This window comes from Medicago truncatula, chromosome 4, assembly GCF_003473485.1.
Source record: "Medicago truncatula cultivar Jemalong A17 chromosome 4, MtrunA17r5.0-ANR, whole genome shotgun sequence".
NCBI lineage: Eukaryota > Viridiplantae > Streptophyta > Magnoliopsida > Fabales > Fabaceae > Medicago > Medicago truncatula.
In genome coordinates, this window is record NC_053045.1 from 43,861,665 (window position 1) to 43,885,432 (window position 23,768).

General features: G+C 32.5%; 2 protein-coding genes and 1 pseudogene across 2 annotated transcripts; all 3 read right to left on the reverse strand.

The window, feature by feature from the left end:
* Window positions 1-67: 67 nt before the first annotated feature.
* Window positions 68-9,221, reverse strand: LOC11445128 (sugar carrier protein C). The gene is made up of 5 exons (XM_003608148.4): window positions 9,090-9,221; window positions 3,120-3,299; window positions 2,593-2,915; window positions 834-1,463; window positions 68-716 (listed from the first exon to the last, which is right to left on the reverse strand). Exons 2-5 carry the CDS (start codon window positions 3,250-3,252, stop codon window positions 258-260), a joined length of 1,545 nt encoding a protein of 514 aa, XP_003608196.1. The 5' UTR covers window positions 3,253-3,299; window positions 9,090-9,221; the 3' UTR covers window positions 68-257.
* On the reverse strand, window positions 9,001-13,565 carry LOC11444005 (endonuclease 4). The gene is made up of 11 exons (XM_024781449.2): window positions 13,133-13,565; window positions 12,885-13,028; window positions 12,322-12,442; window positions 12,064-12,244; window positions 11,708-11,818; window positions 11,565-11,620; window positions 11,180-11,263; window positions 10,497-10,589; window positions 10,260-10,327; window positions 9,792-9,865; window positions 9,001-9,314 (listed from the first exon to the last, which is right to left on the reverse strand). The coding sequence occupies exons 2-11, from the start codon at window positions 12,992-12,994 to the stop codon at window positions 9,196-9,198; spliced, it is 1,017 nt and encodes a 338-aa protein (XP_024637217.1). The 5' UTR covers window positions 12,995-13,028; window positions 13,133-13,565; the 3' UTR covers window positions 9,001-9,195.
* Window positions 13,566-14,809: 1,244 nt separating this feature from the next.
* On the reverse strand, window positions 14,810-21,881 carry LOC11445129 (bifunctional 3-dehydroquinate dehydratase/shikimate dehydrogenase, chloroplastic-like; annotated as a pseudogene).
* Between the last annotated feature and the right edge of the window lie 1,887 nt (window positions 21,882-23,768).

The window sequence follows — 23,768 nt, forward strand, 5'->3', positions numbered from 1 at the left end:
TCAATTCAATAAAAATGTTGCAATGCCATCACGTCTAAATGTTACACCATAACAATTGAACGTCAAATAATAAAGATCAGAGGATGATCTATCAATGTTGCGCTGAATCAGTCATCAACTTTATTGACATTCTAAAATAAGAAATAACATAAAGCAAACAAATATTTCAAATGTCTCACTTAGTATTGGAGCAATATACTTCTATTTAGCAAAACCATGAAAATTCTTTAATGAAAATAGGAGTAAATACACTTTTACTAATTGCTCCTTCCCATCTCAAGTCCATCCCCTTTACCATCATGGTCAACAAATCTAGACCAGTATGGGTGTCCCTTCCAAACCTTGCTCATCTCTTCAATTGGAATGCCCTTAGTTTCAGGCAACATGAAATACACAAAGAATGTCATCACCACTACAAAGAAGGCAAAGAAGATAAACAAGCCAAACTTCATGTGACAGAGCAGGGTTAAGAAAACTTGTGCAACAAAGAATGTGAAAAACATGTTCACAGATACATTGACACTTTGAGCAGCCGATCGAATCTCCAATGGAAAGATCTCACTTGTCACCAACCAACCAAGAGGACCCCATGACCAAGAAAATGCTGCTACATAAGCGCAAATGAATAGCACCACAACAATTGCATACCACTTTGGTAACTCACCAGGGTTTCCATCAATTCCAAATTTGGCTCCAATAGATGCAGCAACTCCAATCTTTGCACATCAACAAATATAGTTGGAAAAAAAATGTACATTGTTAAATTATAAAAATAAAAAAAAAAACATAACTCTTTTTATTCTGGTAAAAAAAAAAATACACAACATAGTTACCTGACAAATGAGCATTTGAAGGCCACCTTCAAGAAAAAGGGCTCTCCTACCCAATCTATCAACTCCAAAAATTGAGATAATGGTACCAAAAGCATTAACAACGCCAGTTATCACAGATGACATAAGGGCAGCATCATCCTCAAACCCAACAGAACTAAATAGCACAGGTGCATAAAACATTATAACATTGATTCCTGTAAATTGCTGGAAGAATGGAATCAATATGGCCATAGAAAGTTGAGGCCTATATTTCCTTTGCAACAAATTCCTCCAAGGGTTTTTCACTTGCATGCATGCTTCACTAGCTGCTACAAGGTCATTGAACTCTTCATCAACATCTTCCACTCCACGGATTCGCTTAAGATGAACCTTGGCTCCATCTCGATCACCACGTTCGATCATTGAATTAGGGGTGTCCGGAAGGACTATTGATCCAATAGTTATTATAAGTGCTGGGACCATAGCACCACCCAAACTCAACCTCCATCCTAATCCACCTTTGAGTTTGGAAAAGAAGTAGTTCAATATGTTGGCCATAAGAATACCAATTGTGATTGATAACTGGAAGCCAACACTAAGAGCTCCTCTGTATTTGTAGGGAGCCATCTCAGAGAGGTAAATTGGCACAGACTGTTAATCACAAATAAATTAGATGAGACCATGGTAGATTAGATGAAATAATTTTGGGATGGGACCAGTTTAATAATTTTTAGATGTAATCAGGTCTTTGTCTTATCAAAAAAAGTATCCTTCAAAAAAAAAAAGGTCTTTGTTGATAAGTTGAACATTTATTGTTACTATCTTGCACTGTCAGCATAACAAATTGTCTAATTACTTTTTAAAATATATGTAATTTATAAGAATTTAATAACTTTGTATCGCAATTTAGCAGTGGAAAATGTTTACACAAATATTTAGTCATACTACACTGTCTTGCAATAAATATTTCACCATATCAGTGTTTTTTAAGTGTGACACTATAAATATTAGTGTTACTTTAATATATTATTAATTACTAAATTATTACTATGACTGTAAAAAAAATTACTAAATTATTATAAATTTATCATATTATAATACTACATATTATTTTTTGGTGGTGGATAATACTACGTATAACTTTAATAAATCATCTACCAAAATGCTTAGTCAAACAATTAATATCAACATAAATGCTTAGTCAAACAATTAATTATAATAATAATAATAATAACAATAATAAATTATTAAATACTATAATTAACTAAAAATATAATTAATAAAAATACCAAGTGTGTGTATATAATAATTTAATACCAAAAAAGATAGTGCACTAACAAAAATATATATAATAATTTAATAATAACAGTGTGGGACCCTCTAAAAAAAAGTGAGGGACACACATTAATTTTACATAATAAAATTATGAGTGTTAGAGAAAGTGTTGAAAAGAAAGTGTTTTTAACACTCCTCTAAAATATTTTGATTTTAATTATATTTTTCTTAAAAATTATATAAATGATAATTTGCGATAAGTTCACGTTGTAAAAAGTTTTACATCAAAATGATGTAAACTTAAGTACATAAAAAAGGTAACTTTGGAGTAAATAAACTCATTATCAGAAACAATAACAATGGAGCATAATTTTATGTATTCTTAATCTAAATCATGGCAGATTTGGATCTACAACACATTGAAATAATACGAGAGACATGTCTATATTTTGTGCTAATGAAAAGAAGCTAAAAATATTAAAAGGAAGAGGATATACTAATATACCTGATTAGCAAATCCAATACCAAATCCTAGTAATATCCGACCAACGATCAACATCCAAACGTGTTGGGCGAAGCCATTAACAAGGGCACCAATGAGGAACAATAAACCTCCAAAAAACATGGAAAGTTTCCGACCAAACCTACGGGTGACACTCGACGCCACCAGCGAAGACAACAACGCGGCTAGGTACAAGGACGATGTAAACATCGTTAGGATCTGGCTATCGTACTGACAATACTTATTTGATGACGTGCCCAAGTTTTTCTTCCGATACACCAATGGAAAAAACTTCAACAGAAAGGGATCCATTGACGTCACCCCACCTAACCAAAATTCATGCAATCAAATCAAATCAAAACACATACAATAAACTCTATAGTTGTAAACTATCGATTTCAGTTGCAATTATGACAACAATATAAAAGATGAGGTCTCTCTACAACGATATCACAGTCGCATGGACCAACTTTACACGTATTTTATTGCAATTAAAGGTTTACAACGTAACTGCAACTATAAATATATACCTGAAATTCCAATATCGTAGCCGAAGATTAAACCTCCCATTGCTGCAACAATGCATGTTACAGTAACAAAAGGAGTGAGGTTGCCGGGGTACTCCTTGTTGCCTCCGCCGGTGGGTATTCCTACTGCAGGCATTTTTTGCTTCTCAGTTTTTTTCTGACTTTGGTAGAGAGAGTGAAGACCTATAGAGATTTAAGATGGGGTGGGCATGTAAAGTGTTTATATAAGAAATAATTAATTTTGGTTATATTTCCGATGAACAGTTCACACACACATGTAAATATAAGTGAACGTATTTAATACTTCACTACCAAAAATATATCACTACAAAAAAAAACGTATATAATACTTGTTTCCAAAACAAAATGTATATTTAGTCAAAAGTGGATAAGTGTTAAGGAGGATGGATAATTTTTTCACTTATTACTTGAAAAATGTACTTGTCTTTTTTTCAAGTATTACTTGAAAAATTATATTAATAAGTCAAAATTGGATAAGAATTATAGAGTAGGTTTGATTGGCAAAACATTAAATACTAGAAGAACGGTACAATGTATTGGAGAGAGATGCAGAGATGATTTTTATGTTTGGAAATAAAAATTAACTACTGTTATCACAGTCCTAATTTGCCATTTATATGCATTTTATTTTGATCATTGTTTATTCATTAACATATAACACTTGAGATTATTCAATGAATCTTTTTAGACTGGAGTATTGATCAGTTAAGATGAGTCATATCCAAGTATCAAGAACAAAATTAGTTGAAAAAATTATGTTGGAATTAATCTTAGAATATTTGACTTTTTTACCCTGATTTAAATATAAGGCTTAATTGAACTCCGGTCCCTTAACTTAATTATCTTCTTCAAATTAGTCCCATAGCTGTTAAAATCATCAACTTGGTCCTTTATCTTGTTTTCGTCCATCAATTTGATCAAATTTTGATAATTTTAATCTTCTAAAAAAAAAGACTGTTGGATTACGGAGATCTATCAGATTTTATAGTGTATCGTCAACACCTAATTTATTTACTTTCTTCTTCTTCTCCCCTCATCTTCATTCATCCTTCACCATCTCCATAAAATAAAATAAAATAAAAAACTCAAAAAAAATCTTTAAGCCATTAAAAAAAAAATAATCAAAAGTAAACACATCCTTCAAAAATCCTTTAATTGTGAAATCAACTAATTCTGCAAATCCATGAAGAACAGCTGCAAAAACAACAACTGTATTTTCTCACCTCCTTCCTCTCACATTTCTTCTTAATGATTTCTCTCTCGAGTGATTACCACCAAAATTCCCAATTACCCTAAACCTGTTTACTCACTATTTTGTACTATGTTGGTGTCAAGAACAAGAATGTGCAGATTCTTCTACGCCACCCCTCCGATCTGATTCATCCACATGACCCCTCCCTTCGACCGTTTGACACATCAACCCAGATTTTTGTTGTCGTTTGACCTCTCTTTGTAGTCACAACAAGAAAGTCATGAAAAGCTACCCCCTTTGATATATTTGTTGTCACTGAATTCTGGTTTTTTTTTAAGGTTTAAAAACATTGGATTTTGATTATATTTGTTGAAATTGATACAAAAGTTATAAAATTGATTCTAGTTGTTGATGAATTTCTGGGGTGGATGCTTCTCAACCCAAAGATCTGTGGTATACATAGATATCCTTTTATACTTCTCCGATTTGAAAAGATCTGAACTCTTCTTTCTCATTCTGATGTTGTTTATTCGTGATGTTTAATTGATGTTTACTTGTTTTATTAAAAAAAGGGAAAATGAGTTTTAACAGATGATTCCTGATGCATTTTTGTTCCTTTTCCTGCTGCGTTTTTAACTTCTGTTTCCGTTGTGTTTTTGTTGTTGGAAAACTAATTCCATCTTGGAGTAATGGTTGTGAGTTTAATTGGGACAGTTAAAGCCTTTTCCATCTTTACCAATACAATTCTGCTCCTGCATATTTCAATTAACCAATTCAATTCTAGTTTTTTCATTAATTAATTGTTATGTTTTAATTGTTGTGAGGAAAATGATTTTCTATTGCATTGTGTTCTTGTGTTTTTTCGAGATTAACAAAATCAATTTTTATTAATAATGTGATTCAATTAATTTGAGATTATAACGAAGATGAAGATGAGAGAAGAAGAAGAAAGTAAATAAATTAGGTGTTGGTGATACACTATAAAATCTGGTAGACCTTCGTAATCCAACGATCTTTTTTTTTAGGAGATTAAAATTATCAAAATTGGATCAAATTGATGGACGAAAACAAGATACAGGACCAAGTTGATGATTTTAACAGCTATGGAACTAATTTGAAGAAAAGAATTAATTTAAGGGACCGGGAGTTTAATTAAGCCTAAATATAACTAGGGAATTAAATGTTAAAGAGTGTCCTTGGACCATTGGTTAAGAAGAAAAAAATAGCAATTTTGCATTAGAAAATGGTGAAAAACGATGAATTTAACTTTTTAAAAGTTAAAATATTGTTGAATCTAATGCAAAGTTACTCATTTTAGTTTTCTTAACAAATTCCTAAGGGCACTTGTTAGCACTAGGGGTGGACAACGGTCGGATTCGGACAGTTTCGGGCCAAAAATTGAATATTTGAAGCAAACCACGGTTGGAAAAATTCAGCCACTTCCGTCCATTAGTGTATACGGTTTTGTCGGATGACGGTTCCATCGGGTATCGATTTTAGATGGGTGGGTTAAAGTGGTTTCGAATCAATAAAAAAATTGATCTTGGAGAAGAAAAACTCAGACATTACCACAACAACATACGTGAAAGAAAAAACCCATAAACATCTTCAGCATAAATTGTTGAATAACAAGTGAAAAATCGTTACAGATAAACAAAAGTATTTTCTTTTTTTGTTTAGTGTAGAACAAATTGTTACAGATAGATAATTAGTGAAAAATAAAATAAAATAGGAGAAGAACATCTCTTTGAAACAGATCTGATGTAAAAAGAACGGATCTGAAACATATGAAACTCGATCTGATGCGAATGAGGAAGACAATGTTTGGTGAATGAAGTAAAACATTGAGAGAGAGAGAGAGAGAGAGAGAGAGAGAGGGGAGTAAAGTGCAACCCTTTATTCTACACACTTACGAAAAGTGCAATCTTAGCCATTCATTTTCTATTGGTAATTGTCAATAAAAATCTAACGGTGCTTGTAAGCTGAGATAAAGTGTCTTGGAAGGCGGTCGGATTAGGATTTCGATGGATTTGGATTTTCAGTCCGCATCTGCCCATTGCTAACTGTGTAGAACCGAACATTCAACCCGTTTCACCCGTTATTCACTCGCCCGCTTGCCAGTTTTCTCTTGCGGATGAATCGGGTTCGGACGGTTCAGCTTTTTCTGTCCACCCCTAGTTAGCACAACTTATATAGTAACTAATTACACATACTTACGAGCACTAACTCCAACATTAACAAATAAAAATGGTATTAATCTCAACTAATCCGTTAAAGATCTTGCTAACGAGTATCCTAACAGCACTATTTAAGAATTTTCAATGCATTAAATTCATCTCTTTCTATATAAAAAAAAACTTATTATTTACTCCCTCTGTTTCACAATGAGTGTCACTTTAATCAAAAAAAATTGTTTCAAAATAAATATCACTTTACATTTTCAATACAACTTTAATTTTTTTCTTCCAACTTTACCCTCAATAAATACTGCAACGTTTCTTTCACAATTTTCAATGCAATTTTAAGTTTATCTTTTTCTTATAAAGTCATGGCAATTTAGTAAAAGTGATATATCATTATTTCATTTTATTTCTTAATATGTTTGTTTGTCTTTTTCTTGTTAAAAAGTATTTTGTTTATACTCGTTAACATTTTCCATCCGTTAAATATGTAATCTTATAAGCAAAACTCATACTACATATAATTTCTCTTTTCTTTTGTCAATAGTTGATTGTTTGTCGAGTCAGCCATCATATCTTATTGAGAAAGAAAGTGGAATCAGCTGGAAAATTGAGATTGTCCATTTTTCCTCTTTTCTTCTTTTGGTGGTGATTTTTCCTCTTTTCTAAAGTATATAAGATTTGACCATTGTGGAATATTAGGAAAAACTACCGCACGACGTTGGATAATTTTTCAAACCAAGTACACTTTAATATTTCCTCCCGTCTTTATTATAAGAAAAAGTTGATTTTTTAGGTTTATAGAATAATTAATGTATCTTATTATAAATATAGATTAGATACATCACTTACACAATGAACCAAAAAATCAATTGTTTCTTATAATAATGACCGAAGAGAGTATTAATCAAATTAAAATATTAATAATACAATGCACACTCATATTCTTTCATAGTTGGTGGTCGAACCCGCTCTTATGTATGGACATAGACTGACTTTTTATGTATGGACATAGACCTACTGTTGTGTATGATTGACTTGACTGTATTCTTTCCGTAATTGTTTTGGCACACCTTGTGCTATGACAATTACAATGTCAGTGTTAATATAATTCATTTTTGTCTCTTCCAAAAAAAAAAAAAAAACATAAACCCTCTGTTAATAGAAAAATGACTGGTGATTCAAAGTTTAGCTGCAAGATAAATAAAACTTAGATAAAGATGATTTTTTTCTTTTGAGAGGTAGATAAAGAAGAGTTAACATTCTCGTCATTTTTTGTCAAAAAAAAAAAAAAAACATTCTCGTCATTTCTCATCAACAAAACTTAATTGACACTTTGTCAAAAAAAATTAATTGACGCAGAAATAGATAATGAGTTCCACCATTATTGAAAAAAAAAAAAACTTGAATATGTAAAAAAAAAAAGTCAAATGCATCTAAAAGTCTAGAGCCTGTTTGAAATAGTTTTTGTTTTCAGTTTTTGAAATATATAAGTCCTCTTCTCACAATAGTTATCATTTTATATGTTTTAGTTTTAGTCCCCAAAACTAAAAAATTCAAAACTGTAATTTTAAAAAATAGTTTAGCGAAAAAGTTTTTAATTTTCAAGTTTTTAAAAACTAAAAATGAGTTTTTGGAAAGTGTTTCAAACTGACTTTAAGTTTCAAAAGTCCCAAAGTGGTCCTTTAAGTTTCAAAAGTCTCAAACAAGTCCTTTTAGTTTTTGAATCGTTTCAAACAAGTCGTTTTAGAGGATGATGGTGATGATTCAGATGATAACAACAAAGAGCATTATCCACCTTTGTCATGCCTAAAAAGATGACTAATTTTAAGTGGGTGTTAGGAGCCAGATTTGGTACCAAAAATGAGTTCATGGAAGCAATTACCAACTATGCTATCTACAATAGAACTTGTTTGAAACGATTCAAAAACTAAAAGGATTTGTTTGGAACCTTTGAAACTTAAAGGACCACTTTGAAAAAAATGAAAAACTTAAAGGATCTTTAGATGCATTTGTCCAAAAAAAATCATCTTTTAAGTTTATCTCTCTTTAAATTGAGTCGTCTATTTATTTTGGGAAATTGAGGATGGTAACTCAATCAAGAAGGGTATTATATTAATCTTGATATGCTATTTTCAACTGTGATCCTTTTTGAATTTTACATGGACAAAGCTCAAGATTTGTGTTTCTTCATAATTTGATTTAATTTTCTTGTATTTTTTGCTAAGATACCATAACATTTTCACAATCAAAGTTTCTTAAAAAAAAAATGTTTTTAATTGAAATCAAAGAACTACTATTTGATTTATTTTGTAATATAGTAGATTGTAAATTGGTTTTTAGCAGTTTAAATTTAAAAAAGTTTCTCTCGTGAGAAGTAATAGTAACCAAAATATGTAATACTACTGTATAAATTGTGCATGCATTTGAGAAGAAAAAATATATACTGGTTCGCATATATTATCTTAAAAATATATATCGAATTAACTAATTAAGGACGAATCATTGGAAAATTTTGAGTTCAAATCTTATTTTAAACAATTTGGATCTTTTTTGCAAAAGTTGTTAGACTTTACTTACCTAGTCGAATTTCATATTAAAATGGCCTCTTTCGCTGAGATCCAGTGGGTTAAGGAAGGAAGAAACAGTCATCTTTAAATATATACACTACTGATATATATTAGTTTTAAGCTTGAGCTATTCTGGTCTTCGGAGTGAAAATGTGGTTGAGGATAGCTGCAAGTCGCACACCACCTTGAGCCAGCCTTTTCTCCACAATAGGCAACCGAGAAAGGAAGTAGTCATCTACATCATCAAGAAGAAAAAAAATGTATGAGAAGTCATTCTTCAGGGATTATGAAATAAAGAGAAAAAAAATTGTACACTGCTGCAATCATCAAAAGTGTGCATTGATGTCCAAGTACAAAGAACAATATGAGTATATGACAGGTATTTTGGATTTTGGTTTTATTGTTGTTGATAAATCGATAAATAAAAAAACGATTCACTAGAAATCTAGAAGAGAGCAAGAAGGCAATGCATGCGGATCAATAATCCTCTTATCTTAAAATAGAAAAGAACGTGATACAGAAAAGCATAGGATGAAATAGATTTGTCCAAATGAAAAATCAGTCCCTTTTTTTTATAAAACAAGGAAGCTTTCTTGAAGCTAAGGAAAACAATGAGCTCAAGAAACAAAAGATGAGGAGGAGGAAGTCTCTAGCTGAAGACTCTAGAGTTCCAAAAATATTTTCGTTTATCGATGAAAAACTAGGAAATTACCTTCCAAAGTGCTTCCCGGTGTAGCATTCTTATACGCAAACTTGCATGCCAAGCTAATACTCTCAGAAGCATACCTGAATATAATCAACAAAATCATGATATCAATTTCTTATCCTCAGTTGTATGTGAGTAATTATTTAATATCTAGTAATATGCAATTATGGAAAATCAAGGGAAGTCCATGTCTGTCAGAACACAAACACAGGCTAACATTTTATAGCATTGAATCTGAATAAAATTCAATAACTAATTTCAAAATCAACAATTGAGTATTTCAGTGTAATTTCCAGGCGAAGATGACAATTATGACAATGAGGCACACCAAATGAATACAAGAAACATGGCAACAGAGACATGAAGATATTGACTGCCAAGCAATAAAAAGTCTAAACAATTCAATATTCAGCAACCAAACAGTTAAAACTAGAGCAAAATGATGGTGGAACAGGAAATTTATTAGGCACGCACCGGTCTGGACATGCTGTGTGGTTGTGTGCACAATGTTCCCAAATAGATACATCATTTGACCAAATATCCTGCAAAAAGTGAGTAAAAATAATAGTTGGTCTTGGGTCATATACAGGTATGCAGTGCGAGTCCAAGCAAAGAAATAAGTGCGATAGCCAAAAGAAAAAACATCAACTTATCTATGCCTGGTATCCCCATCATTTGAATAAATGCATAAAGATATAGGGAAGAAATTACACTAATATTCCTTTGAATAGCCTGTATCATAGTTGAAAGATCTGAACCATAGAACTTTTTCAGAGCAGACTCAATAATCATGTTATCCCATACCTGGAACAAAACCAAACATGCTGAATATACTATATTATTGACAAGGACAGGTAGCACAAACAATATGATCAACAGATCAAAACCAAAAGAAAATGTATACAAGAACATAGTGGCAAGGTAAATAAGAAGCAATTTCAAAGGTAGGTGAATCTTTAGCTACACATCCTTGGCTATGTGAGAATATGACAAATCTTTTAATTAAAAATCTAAACCACTTTCTATCAGAATACAAAAGTATGACATCAAACGCCAAGTTTAAGAATCTATAGCATACATAGAATTCAAATTTATTACTTTAACCTTTTATTCCCTCTCCTATCTAACTTATTTCTCCTAGCCACAATTTAAAAAGCAGCAATATATGAAATCAATAGTCCTATAGAGCTTCCATGCAGGTAAAGTTATGATATAACTGTCAATCTTCAATGAAATAAAAGAAGGAAAAGGCAAATTCTGAATCAATCACAAACACTCCATGAAGTGAACAATTGAAGAAAAGACCCAATATACAAGTTAGTTAGGTTGCGGAATGCGTAATGCAATTAGCCTGATCAAGTAGCATAGCATACGATCCGATCTGTAGCACTTACGTGATGAAGATTTGTTTTCCTCCTGTACCAACGAACTGTTATTGAGTTTCCACCTAGGTCTCCAGTAAAACCAACATGTAGGGGCTGCACCGGAAAATGGGAACCAGAAAAAAGTATCACCTCAAAAGCACAATTTTTTAGAAGAGAAAGTATATTTAACCATGGGATTGTAATTTTTATAATATACACAATGAATAATATCATAACCATTCCCACCAATCCCGGTTTTGAAGTCTAACATTCTTTTTTCTCAATTTACCTACCCATATTATAGTAAGTCACTGATGATAATCAAGGATTTGAAAATCATAAATACTTCTTAAATTAAACTAGGTATTTATTCAATTGTTCATTTGGTTTTGAATAGGAACCAGGAAGAACAAACCTGATGAACATCTCCAACAAAATGTGACAAGAACATAAGTGCCTCTGTCAAGTTATCTGTAATTAAGGGAGGAAAGTAATAAATTTAAGGACCTATCTTCAAATAAAACAAGCAAATTAAGAATTTAATTCGTAAATGCTTACATTTTAATTCAGATGAAGCATCGGCGTTAGCTAATTTTAATTGCATTGTATAATTGTATATTGCTCCAGTAACGCATCTATGCTTATGTCCATAAGAATCATGACAGTCTCCTATAAGAATTGCAAGAAACATTGAATTAATTTGTGAAGTGCATGGCCACATTAAGAGATCTAAGGCTTTATTTGCCAATTTTACCCTGGTTATTTTTAATATATTAGATTAATATTTACTCTTTGATCTAGTTTTACCAAACACTACAAATTCAATTCACTAGCTTATCTGTTATCAGGAACTTTTTAGCAAACAAAGACTAAATATGAAATAATGTTATTGGAAAAAGAATTGAATTACTTACTGCAATATTGATAGTTACATTTGAAATCTGGTGTATCAATATAATGTAAAGGACTACTCCAACGATAATGGTAATTATGGCGAATCTCATCAGGCCAAGAGCAAACTGAAGCAAGATCAGCTTGAGCAGAATCTGGAAGTAATTGTTTGACTGCAAATAGAGCATCTTCACTAAGATACTCCTAAAATTAGGGTTTGAATTTAGAATCAAATGATGAAGTAGGTGAGGAGTAGTGTAGTGAATAGGGGTTAGGGTTACCTGTGAAATTTTACAAATTGCATAGTGACCATCTTTTCCCCAAGCCAGAACATTTGGCAACGCGAGTGATAGCAGCAACGGAACTAAGAGCGTGATCATATTGAGTGTGTTCCGAACCGTTCTAGAAATTTTGTGGGAAAATATCCTAAAGTTTCATTCTTCAAATTTACAAAATATTGATTGATTGATGCACTTAGTAGTTTCTTTTTTTAGGTAAAGTATGTTCGGGGATTTTGCGTATATCTAATATTTTGCAGTCTAAATTTATTGTTTTTATGGTAAAGTGCACTTTTCCCCCTAACTTTCAAAAACTTGTAATTTTGGTCCCCTAAGTAAAGAAATTATAATTTTGGCCCCTTAAGATTTAGCCCCATTGCAACTTTAATTCTTTTGGTCAATTTTGACCAGTCAATGCCTACGTGGCATGTCACGTGTGTAATTAATGAATTAAAAAAATAAAAAAAGCATATTATCATTTTTTAAATTAAATAAATGAAAATGAAATTAAAAAATAAAAAAAAACATAAAAAAAATTAAAATTATAAGGAAAGGAAAAATCGGACCTAGAAAAACTCAAAACTCTTGTTAAACCCAACAGGTAATAGCACATCAGTTCATCCAACCCAGAAAAGGGCGACATTTTTTCACTTTCTCCCTCAACCGCCGGTAGCATGCGTTAGCAGAACAGAACAAACTGAACAGAGTATCTGCAAGCAAAGCAAGAATAATGAAGAAAAGGAAACGATTCTGATTCCGATTGAAAAGAATGAAGAAGATTGATATTCCGAAACCGTTAAGGGATTAATCTCACTTTTGGAGAGTCCCAATAGAAAAGTTTTTATCTCCGCTTGCAATACACTCTTGGATTTCTCTACCACCGCTTTCGCCCAACAACAATTTCCCAGGAAAATTGATGCTGTTTGAGATTCCCAATTGAAGGGATTGGGGTTTTGATTCGGCAGCGTTGCGATGACATAAGGTTTGCTACAGAGATGACAACAAAAGCTTTGATGACGACGGCGATAGAAACTCTTTGCACGACGGCGGCGACAGAGTATGTGGATGGTGCTAAAAAGTTGCACGACGGCGGCGATTGAAGCATCAATTTCTTCTTCTCTTTTTTGTTACGAGGTTCAATTGTTTGTGGTTTTTTTTTTTATGGATGGTGTTAATAACTAGTTTAGTTTTAAACTGGTTTAATTGTTTTTCAACCGGTTTTGATAATTTAGATCCAATCCATTTCATTGATGCTGTTTGAGATCCAATCCATTCCATTTCAACCGGTTTTTCCTTTCCTTATAATTTTAATTTTTTTCTGATTTTTTTTATTTTTTTAATTTCATTTTCATTTATTTAATTTAAAAAATTATAATGTTTTTTTTATTTTTTTTAATTCAATAATTATACACGTGGCGTGCCACATAGGCATTGACCGGTCAAAATTGGCCAAAAGGATTAAAGTTGCAATGAGGCTAAATCTTAGGGGGCCAAAATTGTAGTTTATGTACTTAGGGGGCTAAAATTGCAAATTTTTAAAAGTTAAGGGGGGGAAAGTGCACTTTAAACCTTGTTTTTACTCTTGAATGATTAATTGATCAACTTTTTTTTTTCCTAATTTTCTTGGATAATCCTATTTGAGAAATGTGAACAAGAACTAATTTGATTGAAGTTGTTCAATTTTATAAACTAATTTGTTAACGTGATCATCTTATAATTTTAAATTGAATAGTAAAATTGGTAATCGAAATGGTAAATGTTTGTAAAAAAAAAAGACCTCAAATTCTATGAATTAGCAAATGTATCCTTGTTATTGAAATTGTAGTTCTTCACTCAAAATAGTTTATTTATTAACTTCTTTGCTTAGAGGCCATAATGTAATTTGTTAAATATAAACACACGTTTTCACGTGAATCACACATCAATGTCACATTGCATGCTATATTGCGTATAAAATATACAAGACAACTCGTTAGCAAGACCCTTAATATATTTGGAATAGAGAAATGATACCTACTTTTCTTTGTGAATGTATGGTTGTCCTAAAAGTTGTCACACAAATGATTGTTCAAATAACACACCTCTTTGAAAAATTACAATCGATTTTATCGCGCAATCTACATGAATAGTAAACCGTCCAATTGACTAGGGAACTTATGAGTTTGGTTCTTGAGTGATTATTTGAAGTAGAACATGCATGAGCAGCGAGGTTGAGTTTTTAGGCAGCATGGATTCACAAAGGGTTGTACGTGCATGAGGCTTGTACGTGATGGAGACCAACAAAAGTGGTTGCACATAGTGGATATTATCACAACTAAAACTTTTTTTGCATTTTTGTGCCAAATCACAATTAGTATATTCCTTCGACATCAAAACTAGCTCTTACAGGCAAATTCCACTATTCAAGGAGATAACGTGTATGACAAATTTATGAAGTGTTTTTATACAAGAACTTGTTCTTAACCATTAAAAATAATTGTGGGCTAACATGTACAAACGTGAAAACTTCTAAAACTCATTTTTAGTTTTGAAAGAATTGTTACCATTTGAGTTGTTATTACACATACAAACGCTCATCAAAAGCAAGTACCTTGCTAGTATTTTTGTTTAATTTTCCTCAAAAAAATCAATCAGAAAACAATGCTTCTTCAGCTTTGAAAAGTTACATGCATACAATACAATGCAAATTACAAGGCAAAACTTTTTGCTAATATTCATTGTGATTGCCGGGAAGGATAAATGCAGTAAATGTAAGCAATGCTGCTCACCATCTATGTTGAAAAGATTGAACAAACTCAACCAGCGCTCACAACCATGAAGTTAAAACAACAAATGTAAGCAATGCTGCTCACCATCCTGCTTCTAGGATTAAGATGCACTCTGCACACAAAAAACATTACCTTTTCACAGTTAGGTCTTATTGTTGTCGTCCTATTACATTAAGAAGCGAAGAACAAATAACCAAACACAGTTAATAAGACCTGTCTGTAACCTGTGTTTCAAAGGATAATGTGTTGAGGATAATAAACAGAAAGGTAACTAGAAATCCACATCAAGCATTTCGTGCAAAAAGTTTGATGACAAAAAAAGTATATATAATAGTAAATTGAAAAGGTGAGCAGGAAGGAAGTATAAGGTTCTGTTTAGAGGGAGTGATTTTTGTCTTTATTTCTTACATTCATTTTTAATTACAAAAGTTTGTTTTCATTTCACCTCCTGTTTCCAATAGTTTGTATAAAAAATTGTGAAATCAACTTTCCTATTATTTTCACGATTTCCTATACAAAATAGAAAATGCAGTGAAAACAGAATGATATTTTAGGGAAAATATAACATGTTTTCTCAAACTAAACCTTAAAAAAAATATATACTTGCCAGTTGCTGAATTGCTGCTACTTTAATTCAACAATTGAGCATGAAACAAAGGAATTTTCAAAGAAAATTAATAGATTGATTTTTTACAAAAAAAAATAATAATACATTGTGCAATGATATTGCGACAAATAAATACTCAATAGTCATCGTATTCAGATAATAAGTAAAATCACCAAAGATAGTTACATTCACTACATTCTCTAAAGCAATCACGTATCGAGTACTGGATTAGAATTATAAGCACAAGGTGATAACTTTCAATGCAAAGGAAAATATGACCAGTGAGATAGAAGTTAGGGCTTGCAAACCTCGTCAATAGTTTTCCATAATTTTTCTGAAGAGTTCTTTTGGTGCTGCAAATGCAAAACGAAATCAAAGAAGCAATATAAGATGTTATAACTATTCAATCAAATAAATCACAAACCACAGAAACAAGGACAACGAAATCAGGGCCAAAAAGTCCATGGAACATAGTCTATTAAATTTTTTACTGTCAGTTTACCTGGCAATCCAGTATAATGCTCATATTGTCGATATGCTTGTCCAATAAACATCTCCAGTCCTGTTACAATAGTAGCTCCAGATTCTTCTGCTTCTTTCAACAGTCTAGTCATTTTTGGCGTGTAGACAGCATCAAAAACCAGAGAGTAAAATTTCAATGCATGCTACAAAAAACAGAAGTGATTAGTTCCCTGAAGGTCAACTTACTCTCGTCCCTTAGTAAGATAGTATGTGCCTTAATAAAAACAATATTTGACAGTAACATCCATCTACAATAGAAACGCCACGGGCCAAACATAAATACGTGGTAGAAGTGCTTTTGTTTGGGTCACCGCTCCACTTCCACTTAAAGAATGAGTATTTTGATGGCCAAGTTTTTGGCATTTTGTTCAGGTAAAATTCAACTATACCAAATAAATACACAATCATGGAGAGCATAAATATTTCAAACCAAAAGGTCTAAGTCACAAACATGGCTTAAGGCCTTAAGCGGCATTAAAAATCATATACTATAATGATTCCCAACCAAAATTCTGTTAAGGAAATCGGAATAAACATATAATTTAATCTGTAAGCATGACCACTATAAAATATTTTTACATATGCATCCAATTGCATCTCATTTGTGAAGATATTCTAGGAACCAACCTAACACGGTGGCATCATGATGTGATTTTATTGGAACCAACATAGCATATTGTGATATTAATTTTTTTTCAAAACAAATAATTATGTTTCATTTGAATAGAAATCCAATCTTCACTAGAAAAATCAAGGTAGATGTGATGCTCATTAACATATCAAACTCAAAAGTTCCAATAACAATAATAGCACAAGGCCCTATTTGGTTTAGTACAGCCATATAAGTAGCATACCTTTGAAATAGGTGTTTCATCAACTTTTGGTTGCATTCCGATTGAAGTTGTGTTTGCTAGAATCATACCATCCTCTGGATGGTAATTATCTAAATCATTGAGGGTAAGAGCATCTCCACCGATTACATCAGCAAGTTCTCTGGCACGATCTATATATAAACAATACACATAGTGCATCAACAAATATGTTTGACAAGGGGAGAGAAATCAATTGCCAAAATTGTTTGTTAGAAAAGCTATATGGTGAATGCAACGCTGATTGAAGCGGCAAGCAACACACAATATTGTGCAAAACTTGTGTAAATATTTTGAATCCATGTGACAATGAACTGAATAAACAAATGTACTAACATGAGTTTGGAATACAAAATATTGTAAATGCAGAAACCTTTTCTTATTTAAGAGAGAAATGTTAATAAGCAAAAGGATAGTAATTAGTAAGGCATACAGGGGAAAGCATAAGATTAAACATGACAATAATATCTACAGAATGCAAGTTGATATCTAGAGACACGAGAAGAAATAGAACCCAAGAAAGCATCTCATGAAGATAACTACCATCCATTTAATCAATTAAAAGAATTCATCTTATCATCAGCTATCTCCAATATATGGTGTTTTGAAACAAGATCCTGGAATAGCCTTTTGCAATTCAACTTCTTTTAACTCTAGGCGGGAAAATACTTATCATGAAGCTTACCATAGGTGCGGTTTGCAATCACAATCCTTGCTCCTTTCTCTTTTGCACCATAAGCAAGTGCCTTCCCAGCACCACCGGCCCCAATAACAACAAACAGCTTACCAACTAATGGCGAAACAGCTGTGCCACTATCATTATGTTTACCTGCCAAGAAACAATTGATGTACACAACAACATCTCAGGAGACGAGTTAGCTACAACAGTAAGTATAAATTTTCAGCCGCTAGATACAACAACTACCTCGTAGCCCATCCTCAATAGCAGAAATAGCACCAACATAATCTGTATTATAGCCAATCAACTTCCCATCTGTTGGTCTTCTTACAACGCAGTTTACAACTCCTATTGACTGCGTAACCAATTCGAAGAATTATGAAAGAAAATAAAAACTCTTCTCAATACAGATCCAACATTATTGAACATACATTGTAACATAATGTAAATTAATAACCAAATACCTTAGCCACTGGATCAACCTCGTCACAACACTTAAGGGCTGCCTCCTTGTGAGGAATGGTAACGCTGAAATACATTATTAAAGATCAAACTCTAGTGGTGTGAGAGATTTAACTATAACACAAAACAAAAACGATTGAACTGGAATGATGTACTAGAGATCTGAACGATGAAAAAGGAGATAATATGCAACAAAGGAAAGAAAGGTAAGAGTTTAAAAGGATAATAGGATGATATTCATAAAAGCGGGAAAAAAAATAGAGCTCCTTGGGCATTTAAGCAAGGGTTTGATTGTATTAGATCAATCAAATACATGATTACATAACCGCTTAATGTTTCTGTTACACCTTTAGGGCCCAGATCCCTTGATTTCAAAAGACTATGAATCTACAAATGCTTCATGAACTCTTATCCTTGTAATTGTTTTAGTTAAAAATACACAAAATAAATTATAGCGATATTATATATATATATATATATATATATATATAACTGTTAGGAGTTAGAACAGGGAGAATAAGTTAGGAAGTTAGAATAGGGAGAGTTAGTAAGTTAGTTGTTTATTTGCTTGTTTTTCCTTTAAGTTAGTTGCTTGTGATCCTTTGTCTGTTTCTTTAAGTTAGTTGCTTGTGATCCTTTGTCTGTTTCTCTTGTATAGGAAGTCTACAAATAAAGACTTCCATTCCCTTAGAAATCATCAATGGCATATCTTTTTTTTTTTTAAAACTCGGATCTTTGGCATATCTTAGTTTTGAATTATGATTGGTCGGTGTAGGAGAGCTTTGCTCTCTTTTTATTTCCTATTTTTTAATAAAAGTGTTTTTCCCTTGGACTCCAATTCTTGGGTTCCCAACAATAACTGAGTGCATAATAAATGTATTATAAAACATGTATACCAACTACAGTCGATGCCCAGCAGGAAATATTAAAGATTCAATAACCTTAAAAAGTTATGTTTGTAAGCTAACATGAAACAAGCCTTAGAAATTGCAGATTTCAAATCAAACTAACCATAAAATTACTAGGAAAAAAAAGGCCTAGCAAGATTATATATTCTTTTGGAATTACCTCGACAACACTTCCTATGTTTTGAAATATTGTGAAGTAGCAAGTATCCTAAACACTTATTAGACCAACATTTCAATAACCCAACCAACAAATGGATATGCAGTATATTATAGCTTACTCTCCACACATACCTCATTAGCAAACCCAAATAAGATTTGTAGCATAGCATGCAATGAGAATTTAGCATGTATTACCATAATACCATTTATCATAACATAACCATACAACACATGCAAGAAATGCCAAAAATTAGAATACATAATTCAAACAATCTTAATAAGGAGTTCAAACCTGAATCCCACAAAATCTGTTGATGAGTAAGTCCTTAAAAAATTGGCAAGATCATCCACCAATAAAAATACAAAAACTCCATCAAAACCAATTGTCTTGAAGGCTTCATTGAACAATATTGGGTGATTTACTGTGACTGACAGGCTTTCCAACAATCCCAAATACTTTTGTATTAGGTCCAATTTGTCTGAAATTGTATAGATGCAACAGATCCTTAAGTGTAGGTTGACCTGGAGCTGAAACTACCCCTGACTCGAGCGTACCAAAAGTAAGATACCCACCAAATTTCGCACAAAGTATACGTGAAATTAATCCCCTGTCGCCCATAACAAGTCCAATGAATGGAACCTGAAATTTCCAACAATTGTTATGTTAAAATTATTTTTTGTCACAAAACAACCTTAATGCAGTAATCGTAAATTTAAGCATTACCAGACAAATATAATCGGCTATTGTAATGCTGTTTGAAAGGTCATGTATATGAGACTTGAAATTGGCAACATAATATTTTAAGCATTAATATATGAGACATTCATACAATCCAAACCTATTGCAGATTATTATTTAGCATGTAACGGCGAAGTACATCATGAGTTCATCCTAGCACCATCAACATATTGCTTTAACTGGTACAGGCAAAAAGTTGATTAAAATTTGCATTTGCTTGCATTGGTCCCTTTATCTTCGTCTATACGCATATCAATAACAATTGTTTTGACCCTCTTCCTCAACTTAGTTGTCTATCAATCAGAAAGAAATTAAGTTCCTAACCAACCTTGAAGTACTTTTACCATTATGATCATGCAATATTTTGAACACACAAATGTATAAGGTCCACAGCGCACCATAACATATAAGGGAGAATGTGTATGCGATCAACATTTTATTAAAAATTTCCACTATCAAACATATGTGTCTTACTTGAGAATGCACCATAATTTGAAACATCCGCGCCACATCAGTGATCTCAACGGCAGTCGTTGCAATCTTTACTATGTCTGCCCCAGTTGCCTGTATTCTTGCAACAAGGTTGCCAAGATCCTCAACTGACGGAGTTTGCTGATAATTGTGAGATGAAACAATGACCTTGGTTTTATTGTATGTCTTCCCACGTATAGAGTCGTAGAACTGGTGAGCAACCTTTGGAGATATGGCAGGAACAGGAAATGTTGCACTAAGTTTAGAATTCAGACATCAGATAGCAAATAATATGAAGACAGTATCCAGCTTTATCAAATGACAGCTAAAACTTTTTAAACAGTGATAATTGTTAACTATTGAGTCCGCAACCTTTAATTTCTTGATAAGTTAAAGGCATTCAACCAGCAGACAAGTTCCTAAAGAAATGCTCAATGCTAAATCAGAAAATCCTACTAGCACGATGCAGAGATTGAAATGTTACCATAAATCGTGAGAAAATAACAAAAAGGCATATTTGGATGTGTGTATATATATATATTTTAGTACATCACGACTATCATATCAACAGAACCAAGTAAGCTTATATAAAGGGTGATGTTAATAAACACTTATATTAATAATGAAGATGTTATTTGATTGAAAAATAAACAAACCTTAAGTTCAACGTCAATGTAATCAGCTTCCAATTCCATGGCTAACTGTAATGCATCCAAGCGTTGATTTTCATCACCATCATACATACCACCTTCCCATTTGGGCCTAAGAAAATGTAAAATATTTTGATCATCATTCAATTCAAATTATCATGTACTATGTCACATGACATCAATTAATCAACAAAAAAAGCATAAGTACAAGCAAAATGAAACCTGTAAGTGAACAAGAACGGCAAAGAATGGTGTTGCTGCATGAAAGTGTTAAGATCTTGAGAGGGGTTGAAAGTTTTCAAAGAATCTAATCGAATTTCGACAAGGTCAGCTCCATTAAGTTTAGCTTTTTGGATATCAGCTATCATTTTTTGGATTGTTTCGCCCATTATAGGGACGCAGATTAACATTGCATTCATCCTCGTAACTTAACTAAAAAATAAAAGAGACAATTGGATATTAATTAAGTTAAGAGAATTGAATTGAATTGAATTGAATTGACGATATAAAGAAAAATGAAAATGAGTTAGTTAGTTACCGGTGGTAGGTGCTGGCTGCTTTGCACTGTCTGTGTTATGAATATGAGAGTGCAGAGAAATGAAAGAGTGGTTGGATTGTGACTTGCTTTGTGATGATGGGGGTTGGTGAGTGGGACCAAATTCAACGGATGTGGATTTACTTTCATATTAGTCAGGTGATTTTGAGCCATGCGATGAATCTAACTAACTATTCAGATTTTTTTTTCATAAAATAATACGAGGAAAACTGAAAAAAAAACCTGATCGAGAACCTCTTCCTCAGACTTCGCCCGAACTTGCTATCGCTAGGAATGGCGTCTACTGAACTCGCCGTGAAGGTGCGAGACTGAGTGAGATCGGAAGCGATGGGAGCGAAGAGTGTTTGTTTTCATCAACAAAAAGTAAATTGCTTACATTTTTCATCAAAAAAAATTAAAATTAAAATTTTTCCACAAAAATAAATTATACTCTCTCGTACCGATTCACTTAAATTGATAAAATACATTGATACAGTATAGATTTAAAATCCTTCAAAAAAACAATAATGAATCTACGAAGAAACTCACGACATCCATGAGTCTCCAACATTGACGACGGCGTTAATATTAGTGATTGAATCTTCATTTGTTCAAAGCTAACCTTTCAACCTAGCACTAGGACGGAAAATAAAAAGATACACCTAATAACAAGCAAAGTCTACGTAGCCTTTTATTTAGTGAAATTAGTCTTGTATTGTTTTAAGAATGTTTATTTGAGTTTTAGAAACTTTTTATGCTTTCTAGTGTCGATTTGATGACATGTCGTGTGAAGATGTTCAAAGGTATAACGTTTGGCAGCATGCTAACGATGTAAGAAGTTGTAGCGCTAGAAATTAGTCTGTGGCTATAGCGTTGAAGATCTCTTAGTACGGGTCATGCATTTGTACGACCTTGGATCCATTATTTGCAAGTCTTAAGGACCAAGTTTGCATGAATTGGCTCTAAAAAATTAGTACAAGGAAGAAGGAATATGCTAATTTAAAAGAGATAAGACTAACAACTTGTAGAAGAAAGTATTGAAGGACACATCTTTACAATGTAGGAAGTTACATCGTTACGATATATCAGACTTGGTTTTTATGCACTAAAGTGGACCCATAACATCTTGTGCTTGGAGATAAAGATAAGAGAGTCTCGGATAATACACAAAAAGGATAAGGTATATTCTTATGCTTAATGGTTAAGAAAAAGACCATAACATGAAAAAATACCATAAGAGCACTAAGGGATAAGAAATGATTTGTATTGTAAAAGGACAACGAGCTTTCATTTTCAAGATGTGCAAGTGGTGTTGTTGTGCTTAATAGAATAGAGATTGGAGGCTACTGCCTCCAATCAACCCTAACCACCGTCTTTGGAGATTCAAATCATTCTTTTTCATCGCATACTTTCATCCATTTCATCTTGAAGGCATAGTAGTTAAAATCTTAGAGTCTTAAAGTCATTATAGTAAATTGTTAAGAAAGTGTTGCAAAGAACTCACATTTATCCTCGGAGGATTGTAATTTGTCTTACGTTAACTCTAATCTTATTTAATGATTTAGGCAATTATGTTTTTATCTCTTATCTTTTCCATTTTTTATTTGTGTTTAAGTTCATTATAAGGTAATCACTTTTGTGGTTATAGAATGATTAGGTAATAATTATGTTTGCAAGTTTAGTTTGTTATAACTTTTAAAGTTTCTTTCAAACAAACTGATTTCACTCAAAATATTTGAAAGTAAAACTTGATCTATTTTGATTTCAATACTTTAGTTCCCTGAGACCGAGAGGGTGTGGGAATGAAACATGTTTGTTTAACATGAGTTAGTCCATATGCATCGAGAGGTGAAGGGATCAACATAGACTGATTTGCACGAGTACTATATCTTGGAAGAGGCTTTATGTGTTGTGATCCAACTAGAACTCTTGTCATGGGTCAAAGGCTTGGTAGAATAGCATTTTAGTGGGAAATGTTGATGATCTAGCCTAGCAACGTTGCGTATTAAGGTTATGTGATTGTACTCCAAACAATAGTCTTCACGTACTTAACAGGAAGGTTGGGTGCGCAACACTCCGAG